The sequence below is a fragment of the Cataglyphis hispanica genome, chromosome 1 (assembly GCF_021464435.1).
Source record: "Cataglyphis hispanica isolate Lineage 1 chromosome 1, ULB_Chis1_1.0, whole genome shotgun sequence".
Taxonomy (NCBI): domain Eukaryota; kingdom Metazoa; phylum Arthropoda; class Insecta; order Hymenoptera; family Formicidae; genus Cataglyphis; species Cataglyphis hispanica.
The window spans coordinates 19,003,486-19,027,094 of NC_065954.1; the positions used below are offsets into that span (position 1 = coordinate 19,003,486).

Sequence of the window (23,609 nt, forward strand, 5' to 3'; positions counted from 1 at the left end):
ATTCAAAATACTTACTAACTATTTGATTAAATAATTTTAATTGGTACGTTATTTACATATTTTCATACATACATATAAGCAAACAGTGTGTTCAGAAAGTACTAAATGATTCTTTAGCAAACTTTTAATTTTAAGTTAAACCTGTAAAGATAGAAGCAGCGAAATAAATCTATCGCAAATAGACAAAAATGTCAAACACGAATATTGTAATTATTTAAACGCGAATAATAACTGTTTAAACAAAATATGCCGATTGTAATTCGCCATACATCTAATGAACCAAACATCTAGCTTGTAATTCTGTAATGAAATCTACCGTTTGCGTTTATTTTATATTATAAAAATGAATTAAACTAATATTAACTAAATTATGCACATAAAAAAATACCAAATTTGCAAAATATTGAATTAAGCTTTTCTTACATTTCCCCGGTATAATAGCTTATAAATCACGAGTTTTCACTCAAAAAATTTTCTTTTTGTTCCCACATCAAATCTCAAAATTAATTCTCGCGAAAGCTCTCATTATGAGTTGTATACATGACAAAAGCTACCAGTTTTTTTTTCCCTAGGCAATATTATTCAATTGAAAGAATTTCGCTTTTGTCTAATATTAATCTCCATAATTAATAAACAAACTTCCCCAGAAAGAAAAGTAATTGATAGAGAATAGGCCCAAGCAAAAAAAAAAAAAAAAAATTAAATTTCTCTGGAAGTGGCAAATATTCTACAGTACTCTCAATAAAAGAAGTATAAAAAATATAAATCAAAAAAATCAAAACAAGTTTTCTTTTATAGGATATATAATTATGTGATTGTATAATATGTAAAAGATCCAGATAAAAGATGAATCATTGATAATCTCGAAAGCAGAAAAGTATGATCGATAAAAAAGCTGAGAATTTCTTATAATAAGAAAATAGTCCTCGAATGTGAAGAACACATAATTATTTCTACATTATTATGATTTATATAAATAATTGATTGAAATATTTATATCATAGAAACGCGAAATAAAATATTCGAATATATCAAATCTTTCGAAATATCACATTCATTTACCTTCTACTGTCCAATCGTCAACCTCGCCGACGCCGTGAGGAGGAGGTAGAGCAGAGGTACATCCGTCAGCTAGTCGTCATACTAATCGCCCGTCGATGATCGCCTCTAGCACCATAATCAACACTATTGCATACTCACTGAATCGGCCACGTCGCGACATATCATCGTCGGCGATCGGCACTTTTCCGGCGCGAAGACCGGCGAGAAGCAAGCGCGCGTCACGAGAACGGGAAAACGAAACGAGCGGGGCTCTAAAGCGCGTGCAAATAATCACGAACACGTCGCGGTCGTCGAATTTAAACCATAAAGAACGAACGCGGACGCGCGAGCCAGGTGAAAAAAGAAAGATACCTACGATAATTCTACGCGGCTACACGGCGTCGCGCCTTCAAGCGCCACGATCGCTACACTAACTGCGACTCCCGCTTGAATTTTCGAGTCAGCGCGCGTGCGCCGACCAATCAGCGGCCGGCGCGCCGCCGTTCGCACAGGCGCGCCGTTGACCGCGGAAAGATTACTGCGCAGACGCGCCGCTTTCCGCCGTGCATAATACGTCCACTTCACGTTTTTGAAAAGCGCGAAAACTCGCCATAATTTTTTTTGATCGCCATTACGCTACATGTTGAACTTCTTCTGATATTATTAAATGCATATTTCATATATTTATTTATAAATCTAGATTAGATGTTATTGAAATTGTTGGAGAATTATTTAAAAATTATTTTACCCGGCTCGAAAATAAGGGCTTACTTAGTTTCGTTAAGGTACAATAGAAAGATATTCCCGCGACGATTTAATATCAAATCTTCTGAAAGATCGCGTTCACTTTCTTTCTGCTATCCGCTTTGATCGTGAAAGATAAAGATACATTTATATACTGTGTTGTAATACTAATTGCTTGTCGATGATTACTCTTAGCACCGTAACTGTTGCACACTCACTGATTTAAAAGTGACATGTTACCGTTGACGATCGATAATAATTCTTTTGGCGAGAAACAATCACGCAAGATGGGAACGAAAAGTCAGGACTAAAGTACGGACAAATAATGTAAAGTAAGATAAAGAATGTCACGGATGCGTATCAAGTAAATTAAAAATATCTGAGATAATTGTACGCGGATACAAAGCACTTTCAAGCTCACAATTATTACACTAACTTTTGCTTGAACTTCGAGTACGCGTCTATTGACCAATCATTGGCCGCCGCGAACTAGTCACTGTCGTTCGCCGCCGTATAAATAATACGTATAAATTGCTTTTTCTCGTGAACATATTAATCCAGAATCGAGATCAAATAGATAACGGCAAAAGAATTAAATTAAAACTGTAGAATTTTGACTACAGAAAAAGATGTTGACGCATTACGTTTTTGAAAAGAATGAAGTAGTGCACTGCGTTTACGCGGCAAACGTCGCGTAGTAACTGATCCACGACCAACAAAGCATCGACCGCTGATTGGCCAATAAACGCGCACGCGCATTGACTTAAAATTCAAACGAGAGTCGTAATATAATTCAATCAAAATATCATGGAGCGCGCTTGAAGACGCGATGTCGTGTTGCCGCGTAAAATTATTGAAAGTATCTTTTCACCTGTGATGTGTACATCTGTGACGTTCTTTTAATTTAAATAACAATCATCGAGATGTGTTTGTGATTATTTGCACCCGCTTTAGAACCCCACTTGTTTCATTTTCTCGTTCTCGTCGCGCGCGTTTTCTCGCCGATCTTCGCGCCGGAAAAACCAGCGATGATATTTTCCCGATGCAGTTAATTTAGTGAATAGGCAATAGTGTTGATTACAATATTGAGGAGCGATCATGGACGGACGATTAATATGACGAGCAGCTAACGGATTTTCATTTATTTTAGCGTTTTTAGCATTTATTTTAGCTCCTTCTCAGCGGAGTTGACGATTGAGCGAAGGTAAGCAAATATGATCTTGCAGAAGATTTGATATATGAAACCATCACGCGATTTTAATATGGCGTCGCAAGTGCATATGATTTTACGAAACATATCGCATTTCTATACACATAACTACTTCGATCAAATAAATAATTATTTTTACTAAAATATAATAATAAATACACATTTTTTTGTGTCACATATAAAAGTTCTTTTGTTTTAAAAAAATTTAATAAAAATAGACGAACTAAAATTAGTGAGATGAGATTCAATTTATAGAAATTCAAAAATATCAAATTTTATCTTATTTCTGAATACTATTAACATACTCGATATTATTTATGCAATTAAAAAATAAAATAATACAAAAATATGACAACAAAAGAATTAAACGGAGAGATCAATTTATACTTTAAATATATAGTTTATACTATCTTTTGTATGTGAATATTTTTCAATAATTATAAATAAATAAGGAAATTTGTATATACATAAATAACACATACAATTATAAAGTCAAATATCGTATAAGCATTATAGTAGAGAAACAATTAGAGATATTTTTAGCGTTATTTCTCAAATTACACATATTTAACTTTCTCTAGGATATATTAGATTTTAAAATGTGTATCTTTCAAAAATATCATCCATTAAAAAAATGTTTCTAAAATATTTATAAGGAAGTTCAAAAATTCTTGAGATCTTTTTTCTGATTGTTTTTTTCTATAATTTTTCTTTTGCTTTTATTTTCATTAGATCTGATATATTTATAAGGATTGATATATAAAACAAACTCACGCATATTAAAAAGGACTATAACTTTTATTATACAAAAAGTCAATCGTTTGTACAAAAAAAAAAGTGTATTCTTATGTATTACACCGCTTGCAATGAATCCAACATTAAACGCTCTTTGAGATACGAGCGATTAATTGGAATATTTAATATATATATAATATATATAATAATAATATAGCTTCTACAATAAGGAACACACGAACACGCGCTGCGATTATCCCGATTTACTTAAAAGTAACAATAGCTTCAAATATTCATCTCATAATCACATAATCGATCCAAATAAGACTATAACAACATTTTTAACATACATAATATCTTCGCAACTCACACACAAACTAATCATCAATATATATATATATATATATATATATATATATATATATATATATATATATTATGCGTATCGTTATCTCATAAAAAAAAAAAATATTGACGTGACATTTTTTTGTAGTCATTGCATTCTTAGAAAGATCGGCAGAAATAGAAAACAAGTACAAGCGAGCCTGAGAAAAAATATGGACGAATAATGATAGAATTCTTTTTAGATTTGACTCGAAACAACAGCAGAAAATTTAAGAAAAATATTTTGTCGAAAGTATGATAATTATTATATCCAATATAAGTCTTTCAAGTCAAATCAAAAGCGATTCATAAATATTGTTATTAATTACCGGTCTGCCAAAGAAGATTTAAAACGTATTTTGACTTTTAAAAATATAATCCTTTACAAGCATCATATAAATATTTATCATACATGTTTTTATATCTCTTGGCTATTATTATTCTTTTTAGTACTTATATATTTTCACAAATTGCAACTGTATAATTCGAATGCTTTTCCTAAAACTATATATTCTTAAAATTTGTTAATACTCAAAGAAACAAAAGATATAATAAAACCATTTGATAGACCGGCCGTCAATATCATTTATGAGCACACAAACTTTCGGCAGAAATAGTAACACGATCTCGAATGCGATTCTTTCAAAATTTTGACTGCAAAGTCGAATACATAATTCAGTATAAGTAAACATCGGAAAAGAACCTAATCAAACGCTTATCATCCCACCACCGTTTTTCATTTGTACTCTTACAATTCCGCGCCTGAAATGCGGAAAATTAACGATTCTACAACGTGTTATCGTTGTCGTCGTGTTCATAAAATATCGCGGATACCTAAAAAATTAAACTAAATCGCATTATGGTTACGATGATGCTTGAGCTGCCAAAATTTCCTCCTGCTGTATCCTTCTTCGATAGTTATCCAGCGTAACTTGTATAGTTTTCTCGGAATAACGACAGTTTTCGGCTCCACAGGTACACGTGAAAGACTTGCACTTTATTATCCAGAATTTCTCGCCGTAATCGAAGCTACGAGCAAACATATCCGTACTCATTTCTCGTGTGAAGTTAGTAAAAAACGTTAAAAATAAGATGTAATTGATAAATAAATGCTTTTAAAATTTAGTGATTGAAAATACCACCACCTTAATTCACATATCATATTAAATATGTATTAATATTAAATATGTTTAATAATCACATATCACGCGCGCGCGCGCACATTAAGGATTGCATTAAATCTTTAATAAAAAAAAAATTATATATTAGGTTATTTAAAAATTTTTTTAATGTAGAGAGAAATAAAAAAAAAGTAGTTTTTCATAATTGTTTTATCTTTCTGAAAAGAAACAATAATATAAAAGAATTAAATAAGAAATATAATTTGCACAAATTAAAAGATTATTTAAGAATTACTGGAACAATATATTATCAAATATCTTTATTTAATAAACAATTTGCGCATTTCTACATTTATTAAAAAGAATTATATTCTTGTGCTGTCGAAACATATATTTAGTCACAATACAAAAAAATTAAAAAATGGAATAGAATAGAATAACAAAGATAAAAGAAAGTATAACTACGTGCCATGGATTGAACGAAAAACAAACGTTAAACTTAATAAAAATTAAATTATTGAAGTTATATATTAGAAAATTAAATTACGTTAAACTAATAAAAATTTACATGTAATAATGTGTAATAATGTGTTTCTGTTAGTTTAGATATGTTTAGAAATGTGTCTCAGTAACTTCCTCTGTCTCAGTGACTTGAACCGATTTTTTAACATACCCGAGCTCTTCATCCGCTTCAATGTCACGGTTGGCAAAGAATGCTATCCTCGGGAAGTGCAAATCCTGATGTTCGACGAATACTCGTACCGGTAATAAGTTCGGCGCGCATGAATGATTGATGAACCGAGCAATATTTCCATAACGTCTCGCATCTATACAATACGTTTCTCCGTCCTGTGCACGAAAAATAAAATTCTTCGATTCACAATCCAAAATAAAATAATTTATAAATTAATATGCTATATAAAAGCAAAAACTATAGCGTGAAGAAAAGGATCGTAAATATAAATAACTAAATTTGTTTATCAAAAAGATTGTTATTAGAACATGTTCAAAATCTCGGAATAACTAAGAAAACTTTCTTGCATCCGTAATTATATATATCTAACATATTAAAACTTATAAAATAATTAAAGAACAAAAGATATAATTTATACATAAGTATTTGCAAACAAACTACTTTCCTTATTTCCAAGCCAAAGTCATGAAAAAAAGAATGTAGATAGCTTACTCTATTATCCAAATCAAACAAGTAGGAATCATCTTCGCGATGATCAGCTTCGGAATCGGAGATTATTTCGCCAACATATTCGCAGACGTAAGTACCCTTAGGAATGTGTCGGAGAGTTCGGAGTCCCCAACCCTTGCTCTTTGTACGGAACAATTGGAACCTTTGTGTTAATCCATGCTGGATTACTCGATTGTTACATGTAATGCGGTTACAGTCACAAGCTGGGTTACACTCGAACAACATTGGTGGATCTATGACAAGAATATTATTTGTTAATGTTTTAATTTAAAAAAATTTTATAAACTAAATCACCCTTTTATGGACTAAATCACCCCCCCCCCTTCCCCCGATTAGTTGAATTATTATATATCTATTATATACCTTAATTATTTTATAACATTCTTTTTGTTCTTAAAAATGTAAATATAAATGTAAATTAAATAATAACAGCAATAGGCTCAAAGTACTAACAATTAAGTGAGAAAACTGACAAATCAGTGTCAAGGCGCGAGTATTGATGAGTGAATTTATTATTGTTAAATTTTATTTTTTAATAGAATTAATAATAAATTTATTTTTTAATAGAATTTATTTGTTAATAAGATTTAATAATAACAAGTTCGCGCACCAATATCCGCGCTTTGGCTCTTATCTTCCAATTTTCATTTTAACAATATAAATAGATACCTGCATAATTGAACTCAGGTATGAGCTTCCCTTCCTCATTGTACCAACATCGCAGACTTATATTTCCACACAAGCACTTTTCGGAGCTGCAATTGTCCTCACAGCGACAAGACTGTAATGATGTTATCGTACGATCTATGTTAATATTACTAGTGAAACAATTTTCCGTTACATAAAGAAAATCTGTTGGTTTATCTTCAGAATCATATCCATTAACGCATTGTATAGGATTTGTTTCCTTTCCGCGTGAAATGTCACTGCAAAAATGAAAATGATAAAATAATTAATATAAAACATAAAAATCAGGAACATAAATCTACTATTCAGTATACATATATAATGTAATAAGATTATAAATTTCAATACTAAATTAATAGAAGCAATATTTCCCACCAAAAATCATAATATAACAAAAAAATCATAAATAATAAGCATAATTATGTTAATGTTTATAATATAATACTTAATAAAATTTTATACTTACTTTGTCAATATTTTAACCGTTTTTTCCCACATATGTTCAGAAAGTTCATTGACTTTTGCGTTCAATCTTAAAGCAGCCATAGTATCGCCATCCGTGGTACAACAATTCACAGCAGTCTCACCAGCAGCATTCACCTCACCTATTTTAGCACCACGTGCTAATAGTAGAACACTGACTGCATATTGATCCTGTCTAGCTGCTATATGTCTAAAAAAACAAAAAAATTATTTTATAATTAAAAAAAAATTATCTCACAAAACTCATTCAATTTATTTATAAATTGATGATCATTCTAATAAATGTTTTTGCAGCTTTTATTGCATTCGTTTAATGTGATTAGAAGCAAAATTAAAAAAAAAAAAAATGCAAAACGTACAAGGGAGTATCACCGTGAACGTTGACAGCATTTACGTCACATCCCTCATTAAGAAGCATTTCTGTAATCTCGGGACTGCCACTATACGCGCTCCAATGTAACGCTATATTCTGTTCGGCATCTCGAATAAGTGGATCGCACTTTTTATCCAATAAATACCGCGCGACATCCGCATGACAAAATTCGCATGCCCAAATTAAACTTGTCCAGCCGCCATCGTCAACAGAATCTGCAAATAAAAATTTCGAACATAAAACTTTATTTTATTTATATAATAGATTACTGCGTTCGCTCCATGCACACAATCTGTTTTTTTGTTACTAATATTACTACATATAATTTTTATACAATTGTAAAATTGAAAACTTATATATTATGGTCTCTATTAATTACATTAACATAAGTTCTTATCAATATTATGATTCACATTTGTTACTACTGAATTCACGTTAAACTCTAGAAAAATTTAATATTTTTTATATCAGGAGACACAACAAATTAACGCCATGGGTTGACAAGACGATGCTCAACGATTGTGTTTTCTGAACCCATTAACATGTCTTTTTATAGAAATTTTATTTAAAATGTGAACTCTAATCTCTTTAAAAGCTGTATTGTTAACATGTATTATTAAAAAATACATGTTTACTAATATATATTAGTAAACATATATTTTTTAATAATAATACATGAAAATATATGAATATTATGAACTTTAAAAATGTTTCCTTTTAAAAGTATTTTAAATCAAATTTTAAAATATTATATATATATATATATATATATATATATATATATATATATATATATATATATATATATATATGTGTATGTGTGTGTGTATGTGTGTGTGTGTGTGTAAAATTTTAAAATTTGATTTAAAATACTTAATACTTTTAAAAGAAAATATTTTTAAAGAAAAAAAAAAAGATTTTCTATCTAGATATGAGCTTGACATTACCTACTAACGTTCTCGGCACTTTACATTCGGTCAGAATGATCTTGCATACTTCTAGATGGCCGGACTTGGCCGCCATATGCAAAGCGGTCATGCCATCCTCGCCCTTCAATGTTACATCGGCGCCAGTCCTAACTAGATATTTTACTACGGCGGCATTACCCTTACTTGCGGCTAACATCAATGGCGTCAATTGATTCCTATCCATTATATCTACTTGAGCACCCGCTTGAACCAGAACGTGTACACACGACAGATGGCCTTTATCCGCCGCTATGTGCAAACCAGTCCGATAGGCATAATCCCGGAATGTGTGATTTGCATTGTAACCACATGCTAGGAATCGCAAATTCGTACATTACATCGATGTAATGATTAATCTATCAAAGTATATAAATATTTTCAACATTCGCTAAAAATATAATTTGCACAGAATCTAGATCAAAAAATTATATATTGAATTTTAGTTTAGCTTATTTTAACTTTTAAATATAAAAGCTATAATAAATATATTTAAAGAAAGATTTTTAATAAATAGAAAGAATAGATTCTACAATTTCAAAGCTGAGAAATTTTATTTCACAAATTTCATTGCCTCAATATCCTAAAAAAAAAATTTATTATTTTCCATCAAAACTTCACTCACCTAATACATTCACCAATTTTTCCAGATCTCCATTTTTCACGGACGTGTAAAGACTCATAATGGTGTAACGCTCTGGTCTCTCAGTATTAATCGACGGTTCGGGTATTTTTATGATATCAGGCTTAATTAACGGGCTAGGCGGACGTTCGGCTAACTTTGTATTGTCACCTTTGCCAGGCAAGCTCATTTTTGCAGAGGGCAATTTAGAAAACTTCTTACGCGTAGGTATATATACCGGCCGTCGCATGCCATTCATTGTCACCAGCACATCATAAGCGGCAGTTTCGCTTCCGCAGTGTGGACACACGCCCTTTTTGTTTGGATAGATCTCGCAATCGCGGTGATACTGGTGGCCATTGGTGCACTGCACAAATCTGCCTTGCGAACAGAACAGGCCGCAAGAAGGACAGCAGTTATGGCGCAGCAGCCGTTCCTTGTGCATACGACAGAGAATAATAAAAGGTACACGGGTACTTGGCCGCCGCATCGCCACATCATTGCTGTCCACTTCATTGCAGCACCCCACTATCCGATTATCGATCGAGTCTATGGCGGTGCAGTACAGCGGTGCCCCAGAACCGGTTATCGTCACGTATAACTGAGATCGTACTTGGCATAGGCATAGCATAGATTGCGCATATGTCTAAAATAGAAAAAAAAATTATAAGAATCTTATAATTATTGTATTGACAAAAGAAAAAATAGATAAGCTGAGAAGATACTGACCTCACTCATAATCGCTGTAGATTCCGGCTTCGACGCCTGTCCTTCCGCAGGACTCGGGCTCGGTAGCCAACTCCGGCGAGTTCGTTTGGCCGGGATCTCTATATTAAAGTTTATATAAAATTCTTAATAAATAAAAATCTAACTATTTAATTATAAAAACATAGTACACTGGTGATGTTTCTAAATTTATATATATTGTAAAAAACAATAACACACACATATCTATGTTAAATTCATTTTGAATAATTATTTTTACATGCAACATACACACTTGTCATATTTAAAGAAATTTAATTGTTATCAAAAATTCATAAATATTCAATGTGCTATTTTTTAATCTGGAAAAATAGAAACAAAAAATATAAAATATTTTTACTATAAAATTTTATAGGAAAAATATTTTAATTCAAATTTATTTTCATTTGCCATGCACATAAAATTTTATTTTAAAGACAATACTTTACCTTCGGGATAATCGTTATTCTTTCCCGCTTCCGCAACGGATGGAGAACCATCTGCAAAGTAATTTAATAATTTTAATTAAAAAATAGCTATAGAACAGGAAAATAACATGGAACATATAGACATTACATCACCTTCATATGAATCCGCTTTCGCTATTTTTCGTGCGGCTTGAGTGCTTCCGCGGGGACGTCCTCTCTCTCTCTTGGGTCGACTAGCAGTTGCTGGTTTCAAAAAAGGCTTCTGAATATCCGCCAAAGGTACATCGTCGCTGCCGGGACTGCCGATAGAATTGCCGAGTTTGATTTGTGATTCCGAGCTTCTCGTCATTGGCGACAATTTCGGCATTCCGTCGAAGTCGGATGAGAATGACTGCGTGTCCTCCACGACGCTATCGTTCATATTCTCCGATAGTATAGTATTGCATGAGGACTCTAGCATCGAGTTCTCAGACGTACTAATATTACCGTCAGACAATAACGACGTCTCTGCTTCTTGACGAACATCAGAGGGTTTTATTTGTGTCTGTTTTATCTGATCCTTTCCTAAAACTAGCTTCTTGGGCCGACCTGGTTTGCTGTACTTTCTTTTTTTAAACTGCAAGTGTTCCTCTGTGTAATTGGACTTCTCTTTCCGTGCCATAGCGCTTTCTAATACAGTGCTTTTCAGAGATTCCTTACAAAGTCTCCTAGCCGAACGCTTAGGACCTGGTGGTTCCTCATCCTGAGGGACTGAATCACTGAAAATCAAGAAAACAGCTTTATAAGTATTGCATGCATAAATATTTAACAAATAACAAATAAAAAAGCAAAAACCTAAGTGCTCGTAATCTAGGTCGTCCAATTCTTCTCTTCCTGGTAACTGGTGCAGTAGTTTCTTGTTGCTCAGTATCTTCTACAATCTTTGCCTCAACATTATTGATCTCAACATTATTCTCCACAGTTTCAGGCTTTTTTTGAATAGAAGGCTGCGTGTCATTGTTGTGTTTCTCTTCTGCATCTTTCGCTTTATCTTCCTCTACAGTTTTTGGCTCTACAATCTTCATAGATTCTTCCTTTTTTGTCTTCTCTATCAGGGACTCCTCTGCTTGGGATTCCTCTGTTTGGGATTCCTCCACTATATCAGAATTCTCATCGGAATTCTCTATCTTTACAGAAACACCGCCAATCTGATCGCAATTAGCCAATTCATCTGGAACCAGAGTGAGATTGGATGAGCAGCTGGATATTTTGGTCTTCTTGCCATGATCTGTATTCTCATCGATAGTCCTGAATGTCAAGACAATCCTAGGTATACCATTGTCCTTCTTAATAGTCTCCTGTTTGTTTGTCGCTGTCAAACTTTCATCTTCACCTTTATGATTCTCCTCTGGTGTGATTTGAAGGACCGCTACATCTTCAGAGCTTGCGACAGCCTCTTTGTCAAGTGTACCATCGCATTCCTTCTCTGCCTTGGACACTTCGTCAACGATTTTCGACGGCGATGGTGACAGTGGCGTTACTACCTCTTCTGTTCCGGTTTTATCATTATCGTTATGCTTCGCCGGACTCACGCTCTTGTTGAATTCGTTTGTCATGCCCTCGAGGATCTCGTGAATACTGACTTTGTCGTCAACAACCCCGTTGTCGGTAGCGGTCGTACTATCCTCGCTACCAGTCTGCGTTACCGGCAGCGCTCGACAACCCTCAGCCGTCGTGACGACGAGCCCGTTATCGCTCTCGGACACAACGTCGGCCATACCTGTTCGCAATTAATTGCTGCTACGAACGACAAATTTGCCGTAATGAGTAACAACGCGCACATCCAGAGACGTACCTCATCTTGCCCCAGTGTTTAATTACCGGTAGGTAGATATTCCTCTACATATTGGGATATCCTTATGTGGAATATTCTTTCTCTCTTCTTGTCTCTCGCAGATGTCTTTCGTCGAGCTCGCAACGCCTTGCTTTTCGATGCAACGATCGATCTCACCCCGACGACACGTTCACGCGGACTCGTCGATCTTCCGCCACCGATGGCGGGACGCTGTTTCTTCTCTCTCTCACTCCCACTCTGGCATCGCAGAATGAATGACCTGTCGCACGCTCGCGTCTTGTTGTTCTCGTCTCTTCTTTCTGAATGTTCCTCACTATTTCGCACGGCTAATTAAGGATTCCCGAGCCAAGTCGCACGACTAACCGAGTCAACATCGATGATCCCGGCGCGGCCCGAGCGAGATAACCGCATTCAAGTTCCCTTGCGGTGGAGCGAGAGAGAGAGAGAGAAAAATGGCCGCGCTGGCGTGCCCCGTGTGTGAGCGAGCGAGCGAGCGATGGCTGGAGGCCATATTGATTGCTCAGGGACGGCGATCCGAAGAGCGACGGAATCGTTTTCTTTCCGCGATCCTACAACACGTTATCGCGCCGCGCGGCGTCGGGTTTCAATGTCAAATTAAATTAACTTTCAACGACGCGTTCAATTCGATCTTGAATCACATGGTTCCTCGAGTAACGATCTCGCTTCGACAATAAGGGACAAGAAGAGGGATTACACGGCCATTATGAGGCCATCGCCTATATGTAGATAAAATTCTCTCTCATCGGATCTATTTTACATAAAGTACATACACATCGTTTTAAACGTACGTCCAGATCTAACTTGGGCGAAATAAATCGTCTCTCACATACGTATAATAATAAAAGAATGGACGAAGAGCTATTAACTCTTAATTGTTCAATTCAAACTCAATGTATTATTCTTTATTACAACTGATCCTCGGGATGAGTTGTTTTCATCGCGGTCGTTATCAATAATTCTCGCAGTATAATTTTATTATGGCAAATGAGTAGATTAAGGTGAGAGTTGAAGACGCGGAATATCCCACTTCTGTTAAATGCAATCGAACTTTAAAATCCTCTCGAGATTAAACGATTTCTATTCGTTTAACATATTAGCATATTGTATAATTTTATATAAATACATATTAATTTCTCTTGATTCGACTATTTTCCTTTCTTTATTTTTCTTTTATTTATCTCTGCTCTAACAATAACAGTCCATCTATCTAGAGGGACGCGTACATAAAGCACGTTGCGGTCTAATGAGAGAACGTTTAACGACTGTTACAAAGTTCGGTCGTAGAACGGCCGTTACCGAAGTTCGATTGACTAGCACAAGAATGCAAATTAACGCAATCATGGCATATAGCGGAACGTAGAGTTGAAAAAATCCATTGCCGTTCAATGCGCATGAGCCGTCAGCAAAAAAAGTTGCTATAGATTACGTGGCGTGATACGATAAAAATATACACTGCGGCCGAACACTCGACGTTATAATGTATAAGAATTCCGGGCATTGTAAAAGATAAAAAAAAGACATCTCGAGCGAGATTTCACGCTTTTCTAAACACTAGAGAGGAAATATTATTATTTTTTTTTTTCGGGAGAAAAATGCGCGAATAGAAAGGCTTAGCGCAAGAGTTTTCATATATTAAATTTTCAAGATAGTTTTATTAATTCTAAACTTTAGAGACTTCTTTTTTATATCTGCTCATTAATGTCGTAACAAACTCTACTCTTTATATATTTCTGCGAGGAATATATATACTTTTTTATATACATATATTTTTTTGCTTTTCAAAATTAAAGATTTCTGATTAGCAAAATCAACATTATCTCGAATACGAAATTTTGTATATTTTTCTATATTCTTTTTTTTTGCGCTTAATCTTAATTTTCTTTTTTAGGAAATAATTTAATTCTTTGATAAATTTTGAAGTATGCATGGTAAAATTTTATCTATTTCACCTTATCTATGTTGCTTATAATCATGAACAACATGGCAGTGATAAATTAAGTAATGTGTGTACTTTATTGAATTAAATTTAGAAGAACCATTTATTTTTTTTTCAACGTGATATTTTTTTTAGATACAAAAAAAATTGATTAGGATACAAATTTTTAATTATAATAAATTATGTGCATTATTAAATTCTCTATTAAAATCTCATAAAAATGTTTTATTTAAAATTCTTTGATAAGAAACGAATTATGTTACAGAGTAATTTCTTATCTATTGCATTTTATTATGTAATAACCTATAATCATACCATAGCAATGATGATTGCTTTATAAATTTCAATAAATTTCAGTAAAAAAACATATGCTTTCTTTTTGATATTTTCTAAATATAAAAAAATTTATTAAAATGTGCCAAAATTTGCATTTTTATATGATATTGCAATAATTATAAGCTTCACGAAAAAGATTTGCATTATGCTCTTCACTATCACAATAAATGAATACACATTTGTACATATATATGTATACACACACACACACACACGCACGCACGCACGCACGCACACACACACACACACACACACACATATATATATTCATACATACACAATATCTTTGATTGAAAATAATAAAAAAGTAGCCAAAAAACATGGAGAAAATAATAAAAAAATTGTGTAGCGTTTATATGAGAAATATCGGAATAGATAGGAAAAAAAATGTATGAAAAAAATAATATGATTCATATAAATATAAGTTTATTTACATTGCAACAGATCCTTTTGTCACATAAGTGACAAAGGTGATTACGAGTGTAGACTTGAACATAATTAAGCATTATAAATGTTAATTAAAAATAATAATTACAACATTCTAACCATGTATGTGTGTGTATGTATGTGTGTATGTGTATTTGTATATATGTATATGACACCTTGCACGCCTTCACGATTAAATAATTAATATACATTCGTGCTTCGTAGTAGGACTCTACGAGACGTGCTGCTGCGACATTATTGTGCTTTCGTTTTCTTTTTTTTTTTTTCTCGTTATAAAGAAAAATCAAATGCGAATGATAATATCTCTCTCGGTTCCATTTGCGCTCTCGATCTCGACACTGGACTATGTACCGTGAATGACTTGCGCTATTACATTTAATATTACTTTATATAAATAATACAATAGTCTCTCATAATAATTAGCATTAATAATAAAACGTGGAAAAGAGAGTCGCTCAGAAAGATAAAGAGAGAGAGAGAGGGAAAAAGAGAGAAAGATTGCAATTCACAGATATATATACCGCAAGGCCATCCGAGAGAAGAGAGCGATTTTCGTTATGCGTTTTTTCTTTCTCTTTTTCTCCTTCGTATGACAAGATTCTCAAGATTGACTGAAACAAGCGTAAACGAAGAACGATAGGAACGGTTTACGCGTTTTCATGTACGACACGACCTCATTATAGTCCCTCTGTATATGGGTGTATTGATGCATTTTTTTATTTTTTTAGAAAAAATGTTGCGGCTTATCACGGTTAATGCCACATTTCTCCTTCATTTCTCTAACACTGTGTACTTCTTTAATATCCAAGCGATATAAAAAGTTGAGCATCGTATTTTTCCTGTTGCGTACCATTGATAAATATACAAGAGGATTATTGATCAAGAGGATTATTGATGAAAGTTAGATTCACGTTTTGTGACAGCGAGGGAAAACCGTGCAAATGTCGCGAGGATTGTCCGTTAAGATCGTGATGAGAACGACTCCCTCGCTTTTGCAAAACGGGCGCACACGGGTCTCAGAGCGTCACTCAGTTATTATTAATCCTAGTTAAATTAATTAGTTTCTTCCTATTTATATAGATCGCGAAGAATAGTCAAAGTGAAAAAAATCGTTGACAATTTATGCCAATAACACCACAAATCTTATACTTAGAATCTTCTTGAGAATTTACACAACTTTTTTTTTGTTTCTTTTCACCGTATCTTTTGTAAGAAATAATTCATTCTAACTCTTCGTCAGAATTAGTTAACCGAAGCTTAGCTAAAGACTATTTAATCGTGTAAAAGTTTGTGTTTACGAGTTTAGCGTGTGAAGCGTTTTAAACTCGGAAAAACACGTTTTATCCTTTTCTATATACTAACATCAATAAGAAATTCAGAAAATATTTTTCAATTAGAAACCTGAAATATTCACTAGCTAGCTAGTAAGTCGTCAAATGTCTTAAGGCAATTTTCGCGGTTTAAAGCATTTGCAAATCGAAAAATGTTTAAGAATAAATTAAGATCAAATACCTTTTTAATTCCAGCCGTTTCGCACGCTAAATCAACGTTTTTTCATACAATAATGTACGACTCGCGTACAACAGAATCCGTGGCGGCTCAAGTATTAAAAACATGTTTCTCCATGTTTTTTTTTTTTTTTTTGTTTACAGCATTCGAGAACATGTTTTTTTAGGGGAGATACACGTTCTATGACTCGCTCTGTGCGCGCAACCTCGAGTAATCTAACTACGTAGTGCACGTGATTGCTGTCCGGGTGTCCGTAACCGCGTATGGCACCAACAAGAAATAATAATAATAATAAGGCTTAATGATTGTAACGGTGGGTTATGGCGGTGGAGGTCTTCTCTGAGGCTCGGGCGTGTAGCGCAAACGAGCTCGCACGTGCTGCGGACTGCCAGGCACCGAATTGCTCTCCGATAATCTCCTAGGCGGTGGCTGAGGCGGAGAGGGCGAGACATACCTTAAAAAAGCCACATTATTCATCATACTTATTTTTGTCATATCATTAAAAATGATTGATATATAATTAATTGTAAGACGTTATCTTTCTAGCAAGTAAATAATGATTAAAAGGCGTACCTTCGCGGACAAGAAGGAGACACCTGATCAATTAAATTCCTCCTAAGAGCGAGCGGAGACTCGCCGCGACTTAGTCTCGGTGGTGGCTCCGGCGAAGGAGCGCGTTCGCTACCGAGTCTGAGACGCACGTAAGACGCAAAACGTTTTTTCGCGGATTCCTTGGAACCGACACTCTGCTGCGATGGCATCGCCAGCGATGATGGCGGCGACTCCTGCTTCAGCTGATGCGCGAAACGGGAGATCAACAATTGTGGACTAGTGGAGCCATGAGATCCCTGCGGTGGTGGCTCCGAAGGAAATCTGTATTCAAAGTAAGCCACAATATATTACTATGTTCTAGCATAAAATCTTTTGTGAACGATTAATTGTAGAAAAAAGAAACACACGTGATATTTTTCATTAAATAATTATACATACATAAATATATATAAATGGTAAATATATATGGAATATGTATGTATATAATAATTCTCTAACTAATTCTATAATGAAGTTATAATGTATAGACACTAAGTTAAATTAGAGGAAATTGATTGAAAGACGAACTTGTGCATTAAAAAATAATAAAAAATACAAATTAGAAGATACAAATGCAGATTAATCGGTTCGAGTTCTTTCAATTACCTCTTGCGGCTAATCATGGGACTACCGTAGATGTCCTGCGTCTGCGGGTAGGTCTGCGGGGCTGCAGGTTGCTGTGACGGCAGTTGTGCGAATCGTTGGAAAAATGGCGAATAACGGCCACTGCTGTCACATGTAACAGGTGGCGGCGGCTGAATGACAGGCGGATCAACATTCTCCCGCCGCCAAGGCGAGTAATCCCTAGCGAAGGGGCTCAGTGATCTCGAAACGCCTCCTTGCCATCGATCTGTCTTGTTGCCACTATCGTGTTCATCATAGCGACCAATGCGATACGGAGAATAAGGTCGATCATTGTTGTCCAGGTTGGTGTCTTGCGTCCTATAAGGAGAGAACGGTCTCGTCGTCGTCATCTCCTGTTTATTTTGGCCATTCGTTGTTGCGCAGCGATTTGAAGAATAATCATGCCTGATGATCGTGCTTTGTTCGTGTTGTCGGTAAGGCGAAAAGGACCGCGGCGGTAAATTCGGCTCCGGCTGATCCATCGCGGCATCCTTAGAAATTGGCGGCGAGAATGGCCGGGCGATCTCCTTTCGGCGAAGAGCATACGGACTGTAGGACACGTAATTAGTGCCGTTCTCACTATTGGAGCGTTGGTGAAACGGCAGAAAGCCGGAATTCGGCGATTCTCTGAAGCCGCTATTGATGTTGCTTCTCAGGAAAGCTGGCACCTCGGATTGCGCCCGAAGATGGGCTGTTTGTTTCAAAGATACGTGACCCGAAACTCGCTGTTGCTGTTGTCCTCCCGGCAATCTGAAACTGGATCGCGATCTGGATGAACTTCGACAATACAATTAATTTCTTTCGGCGCAAAAGTGTGATTTCTTTCTCTCTCTCTCTAATTCTTTCAGTATGTATATGTATGTATGTATGTCAGTATCACCCAGTAATTGCCATATTGTGATGAATGATTTCTGTAAAAAACTTTAGCTTAGATTTAGAGGAGTTAATAAAGTTAGAGCAAAGCATTAATCATTAAATATGCATGCAATAACAGAAATGAGAAAGTTCTCCGTCACGAGATATTCTTTGGCATCAGATTACATAAATATCAGATCTCTAAATCGCGCTAAAAACTTTCAGAAATTCATGCTGTGATATCACAGAGCATCTATTTCTCACATTGCCGTAAATTGGGAACGAATCATATGTGACAAAAATAATTTTGTATTAGAGTACAATAACAATTTATAAACATTTTACTGACAAAATTTAAAAAAAAAAAGTGAAAAAGTGATGATTAAAATTTTTTATTTATATACATACATATGTGTAATTAAAAATTTTTTTTAGTAATAGCTATATTAATCTCGCTCCAATTTGCGACAGAAATTCGCTATGGGAAGAGAAAAACAATACGTAAATTGCAAAAAAGAAAACAAAAGTGGCGTGTATATGGGCAAAAAATATGCGTGCATTGCGAAAAAAATCTGATAGTCACTACTCTAAATGCAATAAGAGAAAAAAGAAACGAAAATATATTGAAATAAATAAAAAAACAATGCTTACCGTGAGTGAGGGTTGAAGGATGGGGTGTGTAACAGGCGCGTGCACAAACCAAACAACTTGAAATGAAAATTGGGCATATTTGGATACTCTGAGTAGTAATAGTAGTAGTAGTAGCAATAATAATAGTAGTGGAGTGGTCTGTTTTATCTTTTTTCTTTTTTTTTCTTTGTTTTTTTTTTCTTTTTTTCTGTTTTTTGAAATCTCTTTCGGGAATCTTAACCAATTTGTCCAGAAAGGAGCGGAAGTGGAAAGGGAAGAAGGAACAAGAGAGGAAGAGTACGCTACGCTGCACTGCCTCCCTCAAGCTCAACGCTGCAACACAATTCAACACGCACGCAAACTTTTAATTTGAAAAAATAAACTATAAATGTCAATTTTTGGTAAAATAGTAGCAAAGATAAATTTATATACTGTAATGTATAATATATAATGGATGTGTGTAAATGTGTTTTATAAATATATCACATTTTCCTTAAATTCATTGACAAATTCACAATCGATCAGTTGCGATAGATTGCAAAAATTGGTATGCAATTAACGAGAGAACTTCTTATCTAAAAGGCGAAAATGCTACAATTCCTTTTCATTAATGTCCAACAACAAATTAATTCGTAAAACGTTTTATTCAATTTTGAAATAGTTTTGATACCAATAATATCTAATTATATTATTATAAAAATGTGTTAAATATATGTAAGACTTTTATAAATTGTTCGTAAAATCGGTTATATCTGGTTATTTTCAAAAGATAAAAAAGAGATAACCAAACCAGAGAGATCAGTACCTTTATATTAATTAGGAATCTCATGCCATGTTTAAAATTCATGATTTCATTGTCAGACTAGTGTTATCAACAAATATATTATCAACCTGTCCAACTTATTATGTATATAGTATTAAATTCCTAAATATCACGTCTTCTAGAAAAGCAAATGGTAATCAATTTATCTTAGTTCGCACCTCGGGTCTAGCTGCCGCATGACTTTGCCGAACCATTGGAAGCCGGAATTCGTTAGAGCGGAATTTGTCTCAACATCCTGTGGAACGTCATACTTGCGGATAAACGGATGTTCCATAAGCTTATGATATTTGGGCCGATGCTTATAGTTTTTTGTAAGGCAGCAACTGACAAAGCTTCTGAACTCGTTGGAAAAGGGCGCATCTGTTGGAAGAGACGGAGGATCGTCTTGTACTACTCTGCTCAGTACCTGCAGTGAGTAGAGAATAATATAGTAATAAAAAAAAATTTGCAAAATGTAGTTTCTTGAAAAGATGGTCATATTACAAATAACGTTTCACGATATCAAATTAAAAACAAATTTTGTGATATTTATGAAACAATTATATATATATGATTGTATAAAATATACTGCACATATTTAGCAATATTTTATAAGAAAGAACTAATCATTTTATAATTTTCATAAAAATTATAAAATTATTAGTTCTTTCCTAAATGCAAATGAAAAGAACAAAGAGAAAAGTTTACCTCAAAATCAGTCTTGCAGTCTCGATAAGGAAATACTCCTGTAGCTAGTTCCACCAGAGTAATGCCTAGACTCCACACATCTGCTCTTATATCATAATCTGGTTTAGTTGGATCGGGTGGGTCTATTCTCTCAGGCTATATAAAAACAGTAGAAAAATGTACAATTATTCATTTATACATTATACAAAAAATTTTAATTTTCAACATTGTAATTTATATATACTCACAGCCATGTATGCTGCACATCCTGCGCTTCTCGTCTTTGCTTTGCTATCAACTAATCTGCCGGATATTCCGAAATCGCAAAGTTTCACTCTTCCCAATTCATCCAGTAATATATTACTAGGTTTCACATCTCTATGAATAACACCGTGTTTTTCTTTCAGGTACGACAACGCTTTTACTGTCTGAAGAAGAAAAATGGCATAAAATCTTCTTTATAATTCCAAAGCAAAAATTATCCAAGAAATTTTAAGATAAAAAATCGAAGTAGAGAAAAATATTTAAAATAATTAAATTATGAAAATTAAATTAATTAAATTGATAAAATTTTGAAAATAATTGTAAAAATTATTTTACTGGATATAGATTTTTTTCTATCTTCTTGAAAATTGTCCGAAAACTGTATGAAAATTTTTACAAATAATAGCTTTGAAACTAAAGATAAAATGTCTTAAAAATGAAAGAAACTTACTGCTACTGTGACTTTGCCTAAGAAATCCTCAGGAATCACCTGCCTGCTGCGCTTCAATAACTTATCCAGACATGTTGCCATCAACTCCATACAAATCCATACATCAGATTCGGTGATGAAACAGCCTAGGCACTGTACAATGTATGGACAGTCGTGTGATTTGAGTACAACATCAAGATCCATGATTATCCTTTTGTTCTCCTCTGTATTTCCAGAACGTCGCATCTGTTTCACAGCAATCTCCACACCACTAGGTTTATGCCTCATTTTGACAACATGTCCACAGGTACCATTACCAAGTTCACCTAAATGCTCCAAATCTTTCATCTCTGTTTGATATCTTTGGCCGTTAATGTTTAGGATACCATTCATTTTCATGATCTCTTTCATCTTTGATTCAAATTCACTATCATGCTTCTTTGGTGGTATTATCTGCGATACTGGTAAATCCAACTGTCTTCTAGGTCGTGTCGGGGTACCCATATCTCCGACTATTGAAAAATGTATATATGTATTATTTTAATGTACTATAAGTACTATTAAGTTTACTCTAATCTTTATAGTTATAATTTATATACATATGTAAATAAATAAAAAAAGTCTACATTTATTTTGACATCCAGAAATGGTCTTGGATTTCATGGATTAAAGGATATTTCAATAATTTTAATTTCAAGTTTAAACTCATACTTATAAATTTAATAATAACAAATTTGTATCTTAATATATAATTTCTTAATATAAAACTATATTAATCTTTTAAAGAGTTGATGTAATATTTATCTTATAGTATTGTTCACCAACAATTTTTCAACATTTTTATTTGATATCAGAATTTTTTTTTGTTATATTACTTATCAACTACATTTCAATATATTATATAACAATAAAAATGTTTAAGCTTTAGCTCTGATTTAACAAAAACGAGCAAATGAAACAGTTAATAAAATTCATGCTCGCAATACAGATAAACAAATGAGATAAAACTAACCGACGAGCGACCGCGTACAAGAAATATTATTTTGTCAACTATTAGGTATGAAAAACGTATCCGGAGTTGTCAGAACGTAGAAATTCATAAGATCAACAATGGACATCGAACGATCAACATAACCTGTATAAGTAATCGTGCGATCGTATAACCGCGACGCGTCATCGAGGGATATCGATCAGCGGAAGAAAAATCCAGCATCGAGAGATTCGCCAGGATTCTTACTTAGCTTAGGACTACATGCTTACGTTGTCGAGGCCTGCGAAGCGCGGGACTGGACACGGAACCCGTCGACGGATGCAGCAGACCCGCGTTCGGGCCTCCGATCTCGCCGCCCTGTCTGTCCCTGTCCCGCGATTCGTTCTCCGCTCGCAGCCGTTCCTCCAGGCTCATGATCTTCTTCTCCAAAATGCTCGACATCGCGTCCGCGCGAGCGCGCGCGGCCCTCTTGACGCGGCTACGTGTTGTGTTGTGTCGCACGCCACACCAACACCAGGCTCACCGGACTCGCCGCACCGTCGTCGTGCACCTGATATTTGACAATTTTCGCATCACTCTACTTCGCCGCTCTGCCCCTTTTTGGCAGCGAGCACTGCGCCGCCGGTCCGCACGCGTTCGCAGGTCTGCCAACCTCGTGAGCGAGCCCGCGCTACACGCCGCTGATTAGAGAGGTTAGATTAGGTTAGGTTTCATTATTACACTCGTTCAACAATCTATATTACGTTTTGTGTTTATCTTACAATTTATTTCAACCATTATATTTAATATGTTAGCACACGGAGAACTTTATGAATCACGAGGTTTAATGAACGCGACTCAACGTCGAATTTTACAATTTTTATTGCAATATTTTTATACTTTCGAAACATTAGATCTTAGGTCTGTTCTTT

General features: G+C 34.5%; 2 protein-coding genes across 3 annotated transcripts; both read right to left on the reverse strand.

Annotated features, from left to right (window-relative positions):
• Window positions 1-4,154: 4,154 nt before the first annotated feature.
• Window positions 4,155-12,498, reverse strand: LOC126852047 (histone-lysine N-methyltransferase EHMT2). Its single transcript, XM_050596532.1, has 12 exons — window positions 11,576-12,498; window positions 10,895-11,499; window positions 10,763-10,813; window positions 10,299-10,396; window positions 9,573-10,215; window positions 8,930-9,262; window positions 7,969-8,197; window positions 7,593-7,799; window positions 7,109-7,365; window positions 6,422-6,672; window positions 5,909-6,084; window positions 4,155-5,143 (listed from the first exon to the last, which is right to left on the reverse strand). Exons 1-12 carry the CDS (start codon window positions 12,496-12,498, stop codon window positions 4,978-4,980), a joined length of 3,939 nt encoding a protein of 1,312 aa, XP_050452489.1. The 3' UTR covers window positions 4,155-4,977.
• Window positions 12,499-15,272: 2,774 nt separating this feature from the next.
• On the reverse strand, window positions 15,273-23,590 carry LOC126852172 (dual specificity mitogen-activated protein kinase kinase 7-like). 2 transcript variants are annotated; one of them, XM_050596675.1, is made up of 8 exons: window positions 22,968-23,589; window positions 21,729-22,219; window positions 21,262-21,441; window positions 21,035-21,169; window positions 20,506-20,753; window positions 18,022-18,795; window positions 17,398-17,697; window positions 15,273-17,278 (listed from the first exon to the last, which is right to left on the reverse strand). In XM_050596675.1, the coding sequence occupies exons 1-8, from the start codon at window positions 23,137-23,139 to the stop codon at window positions 17,143-17,145; spliced, it is 2,436 nt and encodes an 811-aa protein (XP_050452632.1). In that variant the 5' UTR covers window positions 23,140-23,589; the 3' UTR covers window positions 15,273-17,142. The 2 variants fall into 2 exon arrangements, with proteins under 2 accessions (XP_050452632.1, XP_050452640.1); XM_050596683.1 differs by lacking the exon at window positions 15,273-17,278 and having other exon boundaries at window positions 17,552-17,697; window positions 18,047-18,795; window positions 22,968-23,590.
• Between the last annotated feature and the right edge of the window lie 19 nt (window positions 23,591-23,609).